At 34.3% G+C, this 15,634-nt stretch overlaps 3 protein-coding genes across 5 annotated transcripts; 2 read left to right on the top strand and 1 right to left on the bottom strand.

The window, feature by feature from the left end:
* Window positions 1-724: 724 nt before the first annotated feature.
* On the top strand, window positions 725-4,415 carry LOC116351161 (synaptic vesicle glycoprotein 2B-like). Of its 2 annotated transcripts, none has more exons than XM_031783233.1 (8): window positions 725-2,126; window positions 2,206-2,298; window positions 2,403-2,727; window positions 2,896-3,592; window positions 3,658-3,781; window positions 3,877-4,039; window positions 4,133-4,224; window positions 4,302-4,415. In XM_031783233.1, exons 1-8 carry the CDS (start codon window positions 2,090-2,092, stop codon window positions 4,364-4,366), a joined length of 1,596 nt encoding a protein of 531 aa, XP_031639093.1. In that variant the 5' UTR covers window positions 725-2,089; the 3' UTR covers window positions 4,367-4,415. The 2 variants fall into 2 exon arrangements, with proteins under 2 accessions (XP_031639093.1, XP_031639092.1); XM_031783232.1 differs by having other exon boundaries at window positions 728-2,126; window positions 3,877-4,033; window positions 4,097-4,224.
* Window positions 4,416-6,435: 2,020 nt separating this feature from the next.
* LOC116351159 (synaptic vesicle glycoprotein 2B-like) lies at window positions 6,436-8,912 on the top strand. Its single transcript, XM_031783231.1, has 8 exons — window positions 6,436-6,571; window positions 6,647-6,739; window positions 6,825-7,149; window positions 7,339-8,038; window positions 8,094-8,217; window positions 8,283-8,439; window positions 8,510-8,637; window positions 8,719-8,912. Exons 1-8 carry the CDS (start codon window positions 6,535-6,537, stop codon window positions 8,811-8,813), a joined length of 1,659 nt encoding a protein of 552 aa, XP_031639091.1. The 5' UTR covers window positions 6,436-6,534; the 3' UTR covers window positions 8,814-8,912.
* An 864-nt stretch (window positions 8,913-9,776) lies between these two features.
* On the bottom strand, window positions 9,777-10,950 carry LOC116351158 (40S ribosomal protein S14). 2 transcript variants are annotated; one of them, XM_031783229.1, is made up of 3 exons: window positions 10,835-10,950; window positions 10,242-10,492; window positions 9,777-10,149 (listed from the first exon to the last, which is right to left on the bottom strand). In XM_031783229.1, exons 2-3 carry the CDS (start codon window positions 10,476-10,478, stop codon window positions 9,931-9,933), a joined length of 456 nt encoding a protein of 151 aa, XP_031639089.1. In that variant the 5' UTR covers window positions 10,479-10,492; window positions 10,835-10,950; the 3' UTR covers window positions 9,777-9,930. The 2 variants fall into 2 exon arrangements, with proteins under 2 accessions (XP_031639089.1, XP_031639090.1); XM_031783230.1 differs by having other exon boundaries at window positions 10,242-10,497; window positions 10,835-10,927.
* Between the last annotated feature and the right edge of the window lie 4,684 nt (window positions 10,951-15,634).

The raw sequence follows: 15,634 nt of genomic DNA, 5'->3' as shown, positions 1-15,634 counted from the left end.
ACTGTGTTATATATGTTTTTAAAAAAAATTATGGAGCAACCCTCGTACGCAAGTATTTTTTACAGAATATACTTCAAATAGATGAAAACATCGCAAGTATGCCGCATATATACGGAGTTAACTATATAACTAATATTATTTGAAAATAATCTTCCATATATTCGTAACTTATTATATTCGATATTTTCCCCTGGAGTTAGTGTAAATATAGTTGTCTTATATACAATCATTGTAAAATGGTTTTGCGTGTCTAGATCAAGTGTGATAGGTATTTTCTTTCTCAGGATGAGATTATGTATTCTTTCTCTGTTCGAGTGTCTATGGTCACATCGCTTGAGTTTGAGATCATTCAGATAGAGGTAGAATTGAATGTCCGAGAATGAATGTGAGTCTTCTCTGACAGTCAGCATTTTTGTATGGCGGTGTTACATTTCAATAAACTCTCACGAGAAGACTCACATTCATTCTCGGACAATCAATTAGAACTAGACTATAAATGACTTGTTTAGCTTTTTTGTCGTCTATATATCGCATTCAAACTAGATATATGTTTCCAATCTGCATAATTATTATGCAAAATATTCAATAGATTGTTATGGCTTACGCTATATCAATGAAAAAAATATCATGATCGCCATAATATCTATAGCCATTTTGAATAAATTCGGTTTCAGTAGTCGTAAGTTCGTAACTTACTGTTTTATATCAGTGATAAATGCTAGGGGAAGACACGAAGTTTTACTATATTAAAGCAAACAACAGCAGTGCTGTTCTTTATGCGAAGTATTTGAATGCCAATACTTTTCTTTTGAAGGAACTAACGGTACATTTTTGTAAACGAAATATTTGTGATCAATAAGAATTAAACAATGAATTCTATTTATATTAAATGAAACCAGGCACACTAGAAACTGTTGTCTACCCCTAGGATTAATATTACACCTAAATCTTAGGGATGACCCTGACTGTAGACTTTGTGGTGATGAAGTGGAAACAACATCCCATCTTGTCGTACCGAAATTATGCCCAAACTGTGACACTGCTAGCGCCACGACGGAATTCAATGTAATCTACACTAAGTTGCCGCCAAATAGTGAAAAGACTTTTGCTCAGTTGCAACCAACGGACTAGAACTCCATAGTTGTCCGTAGTGGCGCTAGCAGTGCTACAGTTTTGCATTTTATACAGTCTCTTATGGAGCATAATTTCTGTGTGCATCTTGTAGACAGATGTTTGAGGCTGAATGATATAGGAGAAAGGTTCACTGGATGAAGATCCTACCAGATGATCCATGCACTAAATGTTTTCAGCCTGGTACAGTTTTTTATGCGGGCTTATGAATAAAATCCATGTCTCGTACATATTTTTGGATAAAGACTATTTTCGTGTACAGCAGTACACACACGGGCGTCTTGCAGTAGGTTATGAAACCTGAGCAACGAGTTTACTAGCATTCAATTAGAAGCAGTTCACTCCCCGTTCAAATCCAATAATCCAATAATCCAAATATTACACCTCATGGGTTGGAATGAGTCATTACTCTATGCCAAAATTAAATGAAATTCAAAGCAATTTTATAACATATTTCCGCAATTGACATTCCATGCATTGCCTTCGTCACTTAACTGTGATTTTTTTCTAAATCATAACATGAATTTCTTTACCTTCTGAACGATCTATTATAGAGAGCCAAAGAGAGTCGCGTTCTTTAGCAAATTTTTGCCATCAGTGAGAGAAAGACAATTGACCTTAGCCCAAATCGAAAATTATGACTATCTTTTCTCACGAATTGAGTTTTGATTAACAAAAACCGGTATTTATCGTCATGTTATGTTATATAATTTGGATCGTGTTCCCCTGTTGATTGATTTTTCTTATCAATAACTGGAATTTATAAAATGTTATTGTAGTTCAAATAGCCAGACTAAATTGGTAAAAGGAAGCGGATAAAAGTTTCTTTTTAGTATTTCATTTGTTACCTCTGTTCGATAAAGACGCAGACATTTTTGTCAAAAATAGTTAGTTGGATTGACGGGAATCGATTTTTTGTCGTTCCCAAACAGTTTTATTCGGTGTGTTTTTAAGCAGAATGTGCCAAACTAAAGATCTCCAACGAGTGGAAAATGGTGCGATTCAGTTAAAACAGAAACACACTTTTGAAGGAATATAAGCAAATTTTTTAAATTATTTTTACTTGTTTAAAAGGTGCCGGTGAAGCTAATATTCGACCCAAAACACTGGATGATACAGTACCAACGAAAAATGGATTTTATATGGATGAAGCCATTTCAAAAACTAGTAAGTGCCAAGTGAGGTAGATGAAAATTGAAGGGAAAATATATTTAAACAAAAATGAGAGTTTCAACTAATTTAAAACGTTTTTGTGTCTTTTTTCAAAATAGAGTTCGGTGTCTTTAACTATGTTATAATTTTTCTTGGTGGATTAATATTGTTTGCAGTATTGGTGGAAACAACTGGTACTTCATTTATATTTTTGGTTTCTCAGTGTGATTTAAATTTGACTGTTGGTGAAAAAGGCATATTGGGTGCTGTGTCCTTCATTGGCATAATTTGTTCATCTCATTTAATGGGATATTTGTCTGATACTAAAGGACGACGTAAAGTCATTCTACCCACATTATTCATAGCTTTCCTTCTGTCCATCGCTTCATCACTTGTTCACAACTTTTACCTTTTGGCTACGTTGCGGTTTCTTAATGGATTTTTGTAAGTTGGAATTCTAATACGCTTTCAAACTAAAATGTGTTGCACAATCATTACATTAAAATTGTAATCGTTTATTAAATGCCAGAAAATGTGAGATCGCAAAAGATGAACTCAACTTCACAAAAAATCACATGTTTAATCAAAATTATTTTACATCATAACAATTAGCATATCAGGCGCATCTGCAACTATATACGCGTACTTGGGTGAATTTCACAATAGTTTACACAGGAGTCGCGCCATCATGGCATCTACGGTAATATATGGTATTTCGTGTCCACTTTTACCTGTAATCGCCGGACTAGTTATCAATCACGATTGGAAATTTTACATTCCACTCATCGGCATTACATACAAACCGTGGCGACTATATTTGGTTGTGTGCGGTTTACCAGGATTTCTTGCTGCTTTGATCACGCTATTTCTGCCAGAGAGTCCGAAATTCGTGCTCGGTCAAGGTGATAGTGCGAGTGCTTGGAAAATATTACAAAAAATGAATCGCTGGAATAACGGCAGGAAATCAAAACTGGAACAATTCGAAATCTACGAAGAAGAAGAATCGATTGAAAATCGACGCCGTATTTTGAAAGCAAAAGAGAGCCGATTTCCATTGTTGAAGTCTATTTGGAATCAAACAGCACCACTTTTTAAGCCACCGCATTTGTACTCGACCCTTTTGATTTGTACCATTCAATTTGCAATTGGTATTATATGTTTTGGATTTGGCATGTTCTTTGCAGACATTTTGAATAAGATGGCTACAAATATGGATAGTCTTAATCAGCGAATACCCATGTGTGATCTCATTAATAAGAAACCGCTCAATATGAGCGCATTCAACCAAAACGAAACTATTTGCAATGATGTACGTTAATTATGTTAACAAAGCTCGAAGAAATCTCTAAAAATCCAATTAATTTTACAAAATAGGTTTGCATCACGAAGATCAAGCTGGAAACATTGGAAAACGGAATCATTCTAGAAGTATTTTTCGCCATAGGATGTGCTATTATTAGCTTGATCATCAACAAAGTCGGGAAGTTTCCAATTCTGCGTATGTAACCCAAAAATTTGAAATAATTATAAATTAAGTTGAATTGAAAGAAAAGCCGCCCATTTCATTTTTTTATTAATTTTTCCCAACGTTAGTTATCATTTCGATTGTTTGTGGTGGTTGCGGAATTATGTGCATGCTGACCAATATTTTATTCGTACAGACATACTCATTCGTTCTACTTATGTGCGCTGGGTGGGGCATGAATGTGATTAATGCAGCTACGGTTGAAATTTATCCAACCGCTTTAAGGTACACGTATGTGTTTTCGACCCTTTTGCACTTTGGTTGATTAGTTTATTTCTCTTTTTATAGAGCGATGGCTATTTGTATTTCTTTGATGTTTGGTAGATTGGGAGGCGTTTTTGGGGCAAACATAATGGCTCACTTTATAGGAAGTCATTGTGAAATGGTTTTCTATTTGTCTGGATCAAGCATGATAGGTGATTTTATAATCAATAAATTTTGACCCGTTTCTATAAGTTATTTTAAAATTGAAAATATTTCATATTTTGTACAGCTGTGGGCCTATTCGCATTTTTCATTCCGCATATCCATGAAAGAGTCAAGAAAGTGGATTCATAATTTTTACGTAACAATGACATTGAATGTGTAAACAACTTCCTTTGGCTAATTTTCGAACGTTAAAAACAAATAATAGATAATGTAATAGATAATGTAATGTTACCTTAATTTATGCAATAAAAAGTTTCTAGTCAGTATACATACAATAAAACATTTTTTTATTGAAAATAAATCTCAATTCATCGATTGTGTTTGAAAATGTGTATAATATAAGAGCACATTTGCAATTTAATCATTTACGACTCATGATTTGATGAGAAGGTATTATTTGAGACTTGAACTTCGGAATTATGTTCGCATTGGCAGTTAAATTTCAAAGTTTTTTTTCGTACTAGTAATGTTTACTACTCTCATATCGTCAGGCATACTGTACTAATAGTGTTATATACTGATTGCGCTTTATGCCAGGTGCTATAAGAACAGTTCAAGGTCCTTGTAAATAAACAATTGAATTTTGTACCTATTTATAGGCTTTAATTCTATTTATATCACTGGTGCCAAGCATATCAACACTTGAGAATTCATTTTTACAAAAACGGCACCCAGTGATTTTGCTGGAGTATCTATATAGTATAATGAAGCACAAGTTCACGCTTGCTATTTTGTTTCAGGGACCGGGTCGCATATAGAATTATACAAGATTTTTATAGTTTGTATAAACGCAGATGCAACATATCCGTCGCGTTCGCTTTGTGCTGCGCTCAATAAATACAATGTATGTACGTGCGTCTCTCAATGGTCACATGCACACACGAACATGTATTCGTATGCTTCATACATAACGAACAGCGATGGATATGTTGCGTCTGTGTTTATACTTGTATATTTAAACTGCCTGCGTTTTTTATGCTACTATAAAATTATACGCGACCCGGTCCCTGCTTCGTTTACTTGTCTAGATCAATGCACTTGTTTTTAAAATTACGTTACATGCGTATTTCTGTCCCTTTGTCGTCAAGTAAACAGGAATTTCATCATATTTGATTCAGGGCAAATGTTTCGTCTTTCTGCCGTAGACTCGTTTATTAATAATATTAACTGTTGATAAAAAAAACTATGTTCCATTCAAGGTTCCATTAGTTATTCTACTTACAAGTCTAGTTAACTGCATACAAAATGAGAAACGAATGTTTAAAATACCAACCATTGCCAAAGAGCAATGTGAACAGAGCATGGCGAATTTCACTAAATTCACTGAACTCATAAACGAAAGTGAAATGTTCGCCTTATATTTACTTTTCAATTTAATTAGCCATTATATTTTTCTCAATTACTCATCGTACCAAAGAATGAGCACGTAGTTTAGTAAATTTATTTGATAAATATTTACATTGGCGGCTTGACGTAACAATTTAATTTGCTGCCTAATTGAGACGTTTACATTATAATTTTGAAAGCATCATACAAAAATCGAATCAAAAATGGAAATGAGCCGGTTGCAAAATATCTAAGTCGCATGATTAGCATGATTCGCAAATTATAGCCATCTTTTTTTCTCGCACGTAATCCAAATTGATTTTCGATTAACAAAAACCGCTATTCGTCGTCATATTATTATCTTATGTAAATTGAATGGCGAAAACCATCGGACCAAATTCTAATTGAAATTTGATGTGAAGCATTTTGTATTCAATGAATGAAAACAAATGGAATACGAGAAAAAAAACTTAATTGATATTTTTTTGATTAAATAATATGAGTTATGGGTTCGTGCGCTATTGGTTTGATCACTCTGTTAATTCGTCTGGATGCTTTTTCTACTAATTTCTAACTGAACGCGGCTAATCCATCGTTAGAAAACTGTAATCTCGTGTAGCGCACATGATTGTTGTTGAGATGGCATTTTTTTGGATCATAGTTTGTTAATTTTGTTTTTGGTCTTTTTTGAGTCCAAAAATATTTAAACATTTGCATTGCAGCCGACTGATTATCTTATCAATAACTGGAAATGAATGTCATTTATTTCTAATGATCATAAATAAAACCACATTTTTTTGTATTATCGGCGCATATAAATAGAAGTGGCGAAAAACGTATTCCGGTATTTCATTTGTTACTTCTGCTTGACAAAGACAGATATTTTTTAGGAATTTCTTTCACCATTTGAGTTCAGATTTCAAGGAATCGCTTTTTGTCGTTCCTGAAGAAATTGATTTAAAAGGAATACAATGTGCCAAATTACAGACATTCAACAAGCGGAAAATGGTGCGATTCAGTGTGAAAAAAAAAATATTTTTACGAATTGAGAAATTTTTTTAACTATTTTTATTTGATGGAAAGGTCGCAAAGACTCGGATGTTCGACCAAAAATACGAGATGATTTGTCAGTAGAGAAAAATGGATTTTTTATGGATGAAGCTATTTCGAAAGCGAGTAAGTGAACACAGTGTAAAGTGAATAAAATAATCAAAGGAGAAATAAAAGAATTAATCGAATTTATTTCTAATTTTTAAATTAGAATTTGGCTTCTTCAATTATGTCACAATTTTCCTTAGTGGATTAATATTGAATGCAGTATTGGTGGAAACATGTGGCATTTCATTTATAATTCCGGTTTCGCAGTGTGATTTAAATTTAACAGCTGGTGAAAAGGGTATTTTAAGCGCCGTTTGCTTTTTTGGAATAATTTGCTCGAGCCACTTATGGGGCTATCTTGCCGACACCAAAGGACGGCGCAAAGTCATTCTGCCCACATTATTCATAGCTTTTCTCTTGTCTGTTGCTTCGTCGCTCGTACAAAACTTTTATTTTTTTGCAACGTTGCGATTCCTCAATGGATTTTTGTAAGTAAATTTTAAATTTTGTTTAAATTAAAAATAGAGTCAACAATTAATTTTAAATTGGTATTTTTGATTGAAAATGTAATTTTTTTACATCAATCTACTTAAATTATGTTATTAATGCCATGTGACCTCATTACTATAATAAAAGTATTTACAAATGAATTATCATTTTTTCTGCTTCGTCATCAGCATATCCGGATCATCAGCAACAATTTACGCGTATTTGGGTGAGTTTCACAATAATGCGCAGCGAAGTCGTGCAATTATGTGTTCGGCAGTGATATTTGGAATTTCGTGTTTTCTATTGCCACTAATTGCCTGGCTTGTTGTCAATCAAGAGTGGGAATTCGACATTCCGCTCATCGGCATTACATATAAACCATGGCGATTTTTCCTGGTTGTATGCGGTATACCGGGATTACTATCGTCGGTGATATTGCTCTTTTTGCCAGAGAGCCCGAAGTTCGTTCTCGGCCAGGGTGATAGTAAAGGTGCTTGGAAAATTTTAGAAAAAATGAATCGCTGGAATAGCGGCAAGAAATCACAACTTGAACCATTCGAAATCTACGAAGAGGAAGAGTCTATTGAAAATCGACGCCGGATTTTGGAGGCCAAAAATAGCCGATTTCCATTGATGAAGTCGATTTGGATACAAACAGCTCCACTGTTCAAACCTCCACATTTGAGACCGACAATTTTGATTTGCACCATTCAATTTGGACTTTATGCAACTTGCAATGGATTTTATATGTTTTTCGCTGACATCTTGAACACGATGGCCACAAATTTGGATGGTTTGGACAATCAGCGAATAAGCATGTGTAGTATAATCAATATGGAATTTGAAAACTTTACCGAATATGAAATCTTTGATTTTCTAGAAGATGAGGTAATTCGATTATTTTGGTGTAAGCACTTTAATTTCATTTTTTTTGTGTCGATAGGTTTGTATAACAAAACTTGAACTGGCTACATTGGAACAAGGAGTGACATTGGAAATTTTATTTGCCATAGGACTTACAATTATTGGACTTCTTATCAATGTTATTGGCAAATTCCCCATATTAAGTATGTTAAATTACCGAAATTTAAGCGATGATTACACCGATAAAATTTATTTTTCACGAAACTAGTTATTACAACGATGATGAGCGGCTTGAGTGGCATGTTATGTATGCTAATTGATAATCCGACGATACAAATATATTGCTTCATTCTGCTCATGTGTTGTGGTTGGGGTGTTAATATTGTCAATGATTCTACGGTTGAAATTTATCCAACGTCCTTGAGGTACATTCTATTTGAAAATAAAAAAAAACCGTTTTTGTGCAAAATTATGGTTTTTCTTCGAATCTGTTAGAGCGATGGCGATTTGCATTTCTTTGATGTTTGGCCGATTGGGAAGTGTGTTTGGTGCTAACATAGCAGCACTTTTATTGGAAAATCATTGTGAAACCGTTTTTTATTTGTCGGGATCAAGTGTTATTGGTAACTTTAAATAATCATGGAATTCAGAGACGATTTCCTTCTTGAACATGAACATCATTTCTTTTTGGTTTTTATCAATAGTGATGGGAGTGCTAACTTTTTTCATTCCACGGATACATGAAAAGGTCAAGACACGCGAAGTTGAACCACGGATAAGTATAATATCATTCAGATGAACTAGTTCAAAGGCCATACAGACGACAGACACAGACATTTAAAATATAACTTGAGTTCTCAAGTTAGAATTAGACATCGAAATCTAATTAATGTATTTTTTCCATTTTTAAGGATAATAAAATAATTGATAAAGTTTTGTCTTGTATAAATTTATATCATAATAGAATAAAAGAAGCCTTTCATTCGCCACCTTAACAGTAATGTCCATGAAATAGACACATTTCAAAACGTCAAAGTTTGCTCCGGACACGTTTCATCAATGAAGTAGGTATTCTTTACTGAAACTCAAAAAGCTTGAAAAAATAAGAAAAATTAGGACCTATTAAATATTAAACCAATCTCGATCAATATTTTTATACTGGGCTGCCATTGATGTTCAAAATAATAATGATAACCATTGGCATCTTTAGACGAGTTTATTTACATATTTTCACACTCGTCAATAAATGTGAGGTTACGACTGATGGCAGTGTAATTCGAATGAAACAAAAATAACGACTCTCACAACATCTGTTTTGAACTGCAAAACATAAAGTTGGATTTAAATGAGAATAATCATGCTATGATTTGGTGTCTAAGACATCTCTTTCAATTACATGGCTTTCATGCCTACGAATGGAGCACTATTGTTTGTAAGCTCTTTCAATTTCAAGAGAGAAGAGATTTTCCAGCGTGTGAACCTACCTCTCGTCACATGATACCGATCTTTCAAAGCGTATTTCAAAACGAAAGAAAAGCAGCAAAAAATAAGACCAGATAAGTTTTCCATAATTGCCATGTGGTTGAATTCCATCGAGTGAAAAGTAACCGATACTCACCTCTTTAAATCCAACAATCAAAGCACTGATATCAAATGAGAAGTGAGATGTATCCAAACTAAAAAAAGGACAGCAAAATTCGAGTCAAACAAAACCAAGTCAATGCACAAGAGTCAAGTACTCTGAATGAGTTACACACGTTCGCACTTTTTTTTATCCATTAGAATTTATTCAAATTGTTTGCAATATTTGAATCGCAATAGTTCACACCTCGCGATACGTAATCGAATACAATCGAAATTGTAAAAGAAGCAACAAAGCAATGTTTTCGTACGTGAAAAAGATTGAATAAATTGGCTTAAAGACGACGACCACGGCGACCACCCTTTCGGCGTGTTGAATCAGATGGAACTGGTGTAACATCTTCGATGCGGCCAATTTTCATCGATGAACGAGCCAATGCGCGCAATGCTGATTGAGCACCTGGTCCTGGTGTCTTTGTTCTGTTACCACCAGTAGCACGGAGTTTGATGTGCAATGCAGTGATTCCAAGTGATTTGCATTTTTCGGCTACATCCTGAATGAACAAGAAAAAATGAACAAAAAAAACGTTAAAACGTGAACGATAACATTGATTTAAAATGCACATGACACATGACAAATACGTACTTGAGCAGCCAACATAGCAGCGTATGGTGAAGCTTCATCACGATCAGCTTTCACTTTCATGCCACCAGTGACACGGGCAATTGTTTCACGTCCAGACAAATCGGTTACATGTACGAATGTATCGTTGAAACTGGCGTAAATGTGAGCAACACCAAAGACTACTTCACCTTCACGAACTTGTGGTCCAAGTGAAACTTGAACTTCTTCTTTCTGAACTTTATTCTTTCTTGGTGCCATTTTTGCTGGATATTCTATACTGCCAATAAAATAATGGAAACACACAAAAGAAAAACAATTAGTTTCGATTGAATAATCACGTTTCTTTCAAATTTTTGTCGAAGCAAAAGAAAAAGGTTAGCTTCACAATGTGGACACAAAATGTCAAAACACCGCGACTTGTTCGCTTGCACGTATGTTACGTCGGATGATATCAAATTGAAAATTTTCATCAACAATCATCTGGTATTTAATTTGTAAATTTTTACGAAACTTCAACGATTTCGAATGTAATTTTATCTAAATAATTGATTTCTAAAAAAATTTCAGTGAATTCACTTGAAAATTGGAAAAAATTGCACAAAATATACTCGTACCACAAAAAATTGCTGCTGTTTCTTATTGAACGGGAAACATAAAAGAATTTTGACAGGTCGACCTGTGCGCAGCCAACTTCAGTTTGGTTGAAACACATATGATGGCTGCCATGTACTGTCACTCTCCAGCACGAGTGCGTCCGATATTCGAACTGATACGAATGGGATATTTTCAATTTAAATAAATTTATGCGGATTTTTTTATTTTCAATGAAATAATTCGAAATTTTTTCATCCGAAATATGGAAAATGCACTTTAGGAAAAATGTTGGCGATAAAATTCATTTAAAAATGTTAATTTGTAGAAATATCCATTTGCATGAACGCATCCCATTTTTACATTCATGTACTTCGAATTGCAATGCGAAATTCCAGGCATTTGACAAGCAAATACACTGATGATCACCACCAAAGCAAAGATTACATTTGTATTGAACATATGAATGAAAAAAGCAAAAAAAAAAATCCCCCGACGGAGAGAGATAGACCGTTCGCCATATTTATATTTGTTGTTTATTCGTCTTTGGTGAGATCTGTGCTTTTTCATTTTTCGATTCGATTGGTTTTTTTTGCTCGATAACAAAATATCGTCAAGTGTAAATTAGTGTGTGAAAAATAAAAAAATGCAAACCAAAACTTAAATAAAAAAATTCTCAATAAATACATGCAGTAATGGACATATAAACGGAGAAAAATCGTATTCATTCATTTTTTGTTCGTCTTGCACGTAGTAGTAGTAGTTGAGAGAAGAAAAAAAGTTACATTTGGATACGTGAAAAGTGTACAAATTCAAAACAAAGAAGACGTTCTTCTTTTTCTTCTTCATTGTGTTTTCATTTTGATTTTTGGTCCCCGTTCGTATCGTCGTGTGTTTTCCGTAGATTTTTGTGAGAGCAAAAAAAATCGAAGAGAGTCACAACAAATAAAAGAGCAAACGATAAAGTTTTAAGTTTCATAAGAGAAAAGGGAAAAAATCCAATTTTTTGGTCATTTTGAGCTGTCCAGCGTAGCCAAATTTGAGCAAAATGTTTAAATAAAAAGATTTACAATGGCTCCATTAGTCTGAAGCGAAAATAAAAAAATATTAATCTCAACACACAGCATCTCACACTTTGCAAATAAAAAAAGAAATTCATTTATTTAAATAATTACGAAGCAAAAAAAAAAAAAAAAAAACAAATACGTGGAGTTTGATCGAGTGAAAAATAAATTGGAGCCCCAAAAAGCGTTTATGAATCGCACGGAAATGTTGTGGCAAATTGTTTAGGAGACATTTATTCATTTTGCATAAATTGGACAGTGGTATGACCTCACAACAGCAACCGAGTAGTCAGCAAAACCAACAACCAGCTGCATCCGACCAAGCACAAGAAGTGGTTCAACCAGAATGGCATGCCGAAGATGGATTCAGTTTCGATGATTCGGATCGATTTGAAGAGGATTCAATATGCAGCTGGAGCTCAGAGCCAGAAAGTTTGTGCAATAATTGGCGCGGATGGAAACGTCCAACGACAAACAGTAATTTTGGAATTGGAGCACTTAAAAAGCATGATGGTGAGTCTTGTGATTACCTTTTTTTATTCAGTTGGTTTTTCGATTTATTTTTTCTTCGCCAAAATATCAAGTACACTTATGTGGTGTTGGGGAAAGTGCTTACGTGTTTAAATATAAATTGCCTATCGCGCGCGCTTCAATTAATCAAACATCGAAATAAATTGTTTCCTTATTCATTTTGAATCTCCTTCGATTGTGTATACGTGTCATTTGGTTGTCGTTGTCGCATTTCAATGAGTTGGAAAATGTTCCCTTGGACCCTCGCTCTCTTCCCCTCTCTCTCCCTCTTGCATTCACATTCATTGGGGTGATGGTAAGAAAATGTAATTATATGGAATAGAGCAAGACATGTACCTGTAAATGGATTGATTCGCTCTGATTCGTTTACACAAAATCGCAATGTGAAAATCATTCAAGTCAACAATAGGTATTTGAAATGAGTTGTACGGGATACATGATGCATGTATATTAGTTTGTATGAGCAACGAAATTACAATCTTTTCCGATTGAAAATTCGATTGTTTTCTACAGTTTTTCCTCTTCATCAAAGATCTGATGATTTTAAAGCCAAAATTAACCATATGCATGCCGAAAGAATGATAAAATGCGTTACATGAAGTAAATTGTGCCCATTTTCTTTATTTCAATTAATTTTTATGACGTAACATCCAACTACCAGCCATTTTCCGATTTTTTATTGATTTGTTGTTCGTCGAATGATCTTGAAAACTAAAGTATGCATTTTCTTTAGATATTCTAAACGGCTAAACCGGAGTACATGTTCCTTTGTTCTTTGTTGTGTGACTTAATTTATCCGTCTACGTTATATGTGTGTCTGTATGTTTGTGTATGTTACATGCTATGCATGTTTGTATGTAAATTGATTTGCTAACATTGTGTTGTGATTGTCGTTTTTTTAAGCGTTATCCCTTTGTCTGCTATATGTTCATCATCATCGGCTCAAAAGATGGATTACATTTTGAAATGCATCGTTTTTATCGGCTGGATTCAAGAGAAACCCGTGTAAGGAAAAAAAGTGAACGCTCTTCAACACAAATACAAACCAAAATAATTGTAGTTGCGTTGGTCTGTCTGTTTTTTTTCTTTTTGTTGTTGTGTATATATTTTATGTGTTGGCATCGTTGTGTTTATATACATCCAATCGCTATTGATGTTCCTTATTATATGTTATTTTTTGTCCCGTTGCTGCTGCTGCTGCTGCTGCTTTTTAACCCACCACGAATGAGACGTTCGAAAAATGAACTTACTACTTGTTCTCGGTCGTCTTGTCGATGCTTTGCCTTTTCATCCATTCTTCTTTATTTCAAGTTTTCAATCTTTATGCCATCCTTTTACCGTGAATCCATTGCACATAATGGATTTCTACTTTGTACACATGTACTTGTGTGTATCTGTGCACAGGCACTCTCGCTTACAGTCGTGAAACAACAACAGAAGAAGCAGTACAACTAAAAACAACAACAACAGCAGCAGATGAAGAAGAAGAAGAGAAAAAAAAAATCAACAATAAGGTTTATATATCATTATGGCACAATGCTTCGTTATTTGCCTTCGACATCGACATGCTTATGCGTACACCGTGCACACATTTTACACACATGGTTTGAATCTTGTTGTGTCGCTTGGCTGCAATTACTAGCACATTGTTGCCATTGCTGCCGAAGATTGGTCTCGCTCTTATTTTCTCTCTATTCGACTCTCTCTCTCTCACTCTGCATGCAACTCTCAGCAGAGTTGAATAAATACCAGCCATTTTATAAATGCTTTTTTCATATTATATTTATAGCTTTTTTTGCACACAAAACGCGCTTCTATTCAACTTGAAAATTCGACTAGATTTTATTTTATTTTTACCTTCGGCATTTTCTTGCTATTTTATTGTAAATGATATCTGAACTATTCCGTTTGACCGTTTTCAAGAACGTTCCTTGTTTCCTCTATCTCTATCCCTCTCTCACTCTTTCTCTTTAAAATGCCTGGAAAATTCACAATCAGACGCGAATCCAAGTGAAACGAAAATATAAATAATTATACATGTGAAAAAAGTCGCTATATTTTATGGCATTTCCATTCAAATAGCAACAAATAACTCAACAATTAAACACATATATACATATCAAAAGGTGCAGACAAAAAAGGCATTCCAAGGCACAAAGTCACTAAACAATCGCTCGCAAGAAATGAACCTTCGTTCATAAAACAGTGTAAATAAACCTACAGATGGACAGATGTTGCGCTTCTATATATTGTACATAATACCGATATTCTCTCTTGTATTATTATTCGTAATTATCGATGGCACCTTCCTGATCAATAAAACACTGTTCTGATTTTTTCCCCTTCATTTCGAATGTTTTTTTTCTGTTTTTCTCTTGGCTAAATTCAGCTGGCCGTTTTTTGTGGATGCGCTGCTACTGACATTACCTTTTTTGTACTTAATTTAACGCTTGAGCCTGACTTGCTTCTTTTGAATCGGTGCCGTGATGATGGAGGTAATTAGACGATTTAAATTACAACACAATTCAAGTTATTGTGTGGCGTTCGAAAAGTTGAATCTTTTTCACATGAAAAATGCCATGGTTTTGTTTCACAAACAAAATAAATCGATACGCATCACAAAAAAAAATGTTTTTTTTGCCATCAACAATGGCTTCAGTCGTATGATGACGACAACAACATTCCGTAGAGAAAAAATCTTCAAAAATCTACACAAAATTTGCTATTCACCGAACAAACCTATCGCAGCGACACAAACACACACAGATAAAGATATGACAAGAGTTCAATAACATGTTGAATGATGCTGATTCAATGGGAGAGATAGCAAAAGCAAAATGAATATATACACAACAATCGCCCCGTTTAAATATTCATCGGTTCGCTGGTATTCTGATTAAAAAAAACATAAACGGCAACAACACAAAAACTATTTAACGCATGCATCAAGTGAGCGAACATGCTGAACAAATGAGTAAATAGACTGGAAAATGAATGCGAAATAAAATGCTATTGAATATGCTAAAGTCATCGTCTGGCACATCGTTACTCACTCGCACGTTCTCTCTCTCTCTCTATCTGTCTCTTACTCTATCGCTGTGTCGCTCGCTCTTTTTAATGCTCGTATTCAATGGTAAAATAACAAAACTAGAGTTGCTTTTTTTATTTGAGAAAAAACACATACGAGGGTTGCTCCATAATTTTTTTTAAAAACATATATAACACAGT

Source organism: Contarinia nasturtii, unplaced genomic scaffold (genome assembly GCF_009176525.2).
Source record: "Contarinia nasturtii isolate CC-2019 unplaced genomic scaffold, AAFC_CNas_1.1 Cnas_scaffold_4765, whole genome shotgun sequence".
NCBI lineage: Eukaryota > Metazoa > Arthropoda > Insecta > Diptera > Cecidomyiidae > Contarinia > Contarinia nasturtii.
Note: the sequence above shows the minus strand (reverse complement) of the source record. Positions and strands in the feature narration are given on the sequence as shown.

Excerpts from the sequence above, each read along its gene's own strand:
- LOC116351161 (XM_031783232.1), top strand. The coding sequence starts at position 2,090 with ATGTGCCAAACTAAAGATCTCCAACGAGTGGAAAATG. Across the intron at positions 2,299-2,402 it reads TGAAGCCATTTCAAAAACTA|AGTTCGGTGTCTTTAACTAT; the intron begins GTAAGTGCCAAG and ends TTTTCAAAATAG. Across the intron at positions 3,782-3,876 it reads CGGGAAGTTTCCAATTCTGC|TTATCATTTCGATTGTTTGT; the intron begins GTATGTAACCCA and ends TCCCAACGTTAG.
- LOC116351159 (XM_031783231.1), top strand. The coding sequence starts at position 6,535 with ATGTGCCAAATTACAGACATTCAACAAGCGGAAAATG. Across the intron at positions 8,039-8,093 it reads TTGATTTTCTAGAAGATGAG|GTTTGTATAACAAAACTTGA; the intron begins GTAATTCGATTA and ends TTGTGTCGATAG. Across the intron at positions 8,440-8,509 it reads ATTTATCCAACGTCCTTGAG|AGCGATGGCGATTTGCATTT; the intron begins GTACATTCTATT and ends CGAATCTGTTAG.
- LOC116351158 (XM_031783229.1), bottom strand. The coding sequence starts at position 10,478 with ATGGCACCAAGAAAGAATAAAGTTCAGAAAGAAGAAGTTCAAGTTTCA. Across the intron at positions 10,150-10,241 it reads CTGCTATGTTGGCTGCTCAA|GATGTAGCCGAAAAATGCAA; the intron begins GTACGTATTTGT and ends TTGTTCATTCAG.